Source organism: Petaurus breviceps, unplaced genomic scaffold (assembly GCF_028583685.1).
Source record: "Petaurus breviceps papuanus isolate PSGF00001 unplaced genomic scaffold, PetGlider_PUasm1.0 172, whole genome shotgun sequence".
Taxonomy (NCBI): Eukaryota; Metazoa; Chordata; class Mammalia; order Diprotodontia; family Petauridae; genus Petaurus; species Petaurus breviceps.
Window position 1 is genome coordinate 134,132 of NW_027185755.1, and position 1,646 is coordinate 135,777.

At 52.7% G+C, this 1,646-nt stretch overlaps 1 protein-coding gene across 2 annotated transcripts in view; it reads left to right on the plus strand.

The window, feature by feature from the left end:
- NRTN (neurturin) overlaps positions 1 to 1,241 on the plus strand; it is a 38,085-nt gene extending 36,844 nt beyond the window's left edge. For both annotated transcript variants that reach the window (XM_069083187.1, XM_069083186.1), the window contains one exon: positions 328 to 1,241. In XM_069083187.1, coding sequence (XP_068939288.1) covers positions 328 to 776 — 449 coding nt within the window. In that variant the 3' untranslated portion in view covers positions 777 to 1,241. The remainder of the gene's footprint in view (positions 1 to 327) is intronic.
- Positions 1,242 to 1,646: the final 405 nt, after the last annotated feature.

Genomic DNA, 1,646 nt, shown 5'->3' on the forward strand with positions numbered 1-1,646 from the left:
GAAGGAAGGAAGGAAGGAAGGAAGGAAGGAAGGAAGGAAGGAAGGAAACATTAAGTACCTACGGTACCACTGTACTAAGTCCTTCACAAATAACATCTCTGGAAGGTAGGTGCTATTATTATCCCCATTGTATGACTGAGGAAACTGAAGCAGAGGCAAAGTGACTTGCCCAGGGACACCCAGCCACTAAGTATTTGAGACCAGACTCAAACCCAGCTCTCCACACTCCACATCCAGCATTTTTTATCTGCCCTAGGTCATACCAAAGGCAAGACAGACTCCTGCAGCCATACTGATCCCCATCTCCCTGTGTCTCTTCCCTTGCAGACCGAGCGCTGTTTGAAAGCTACACAGAGGGTGAGATCCGGGAGCTCATATCTGCACTTGTGGAGAGGTCAAGCCCATCAGGGCACTCTGGCGGGCACGCACTGTCTTTTTCGGGCCAGGCAGGGGCTCGCCGAAAGCGGGCCCGGGTCCGCCACCAGCCTTGTGGCCTGCGGGAACTGGAGGTCAGCGTCAGTGAACTTGGCCTGGGCTATGTGTCAGATGAGACCATTCTTTTCCGCTACTGCAGCGGCACATGTGAGGCTGCTGCAAGGATCTATGACCTTGGGTTGCGCCGATTACGGCAGCGTCGCCGTGTGCGCAAGGAGAAAATACGGGCCCGGCCCTGCTGCAGGCCCCTGGCCTATGAGGAGGAAGTGTCATTCCTGGACTCCCGGAATCGCTACCACACGGTCAGCGAACTGTCAGCCAAGGAGTGTGGGTGCGTGTGAGAGCTCCCAGGGCCTGCATTGTCTACCTCACCTGGGGGCTGTGTGGTGCCGCCAGCCTGATACTTACAGATGGGAGGCCCCCATGGGGAATGTGTCAAGCTGACCCCTTTTCCTGCTCCTCTGACCTCCCTCCCTCACCACCTCACCATGCTGAAGATATGGTAATCCTGAACCCTGGCCATGGGTAACCTCCTCAGGAGGCCTGACCAGACACCCTGAACCCCATCCTCTGGACCCAGGGGGTCAAGATGCCAAGGGCGAGGCATGAGGGGCTCTAGGGGCCCTGAGACAGAGGACACATGGGGTTGGCGTCCCAGGAACCAAAGGGCTCCTGCAATTGGTGGTGCTCCTGCCAGGCCTGATTGTATATACTTCATTGAGTAACTAACTGACCTTGTACAGGAAATTATATTCTATATATGTGAATCTTGCAATATCTATATCTATATAAAATATCAGTGGATACCTCTGTTCGTCTCCTTCTAGCCTCAGGAGGATGTTGATACAGATCAGGGAGAAGACATGGTTGGCCTCAAGGTGGACAGAGGCGGGAGGGTTGACTTCCTATTGGCCCCAACTTCAGCAGGCTGTGAAACCCCAAGGGCCCTAGCCTGAACCCTCCCTGATTTTCCTTTCCCTCATTCAAGTCCCTAAGAATTTCCCTCCACTTAACCATAACCTGGAAGTGGGATGGCTGAGATAGAGTTTTCATGGAGGTAAAAAGGGAATGGGATGGCAGGAGTAAAATTTCCACTGAGTCGATAAGGAAGTGGGATGTGGGTGGGTTAGTTTTCATTAGAGTACTAAGGCGGCACAATAATTAGGATAGAGTTTCCACTAAAATAAAAAGGAAGTGGGATGTTTGGAATA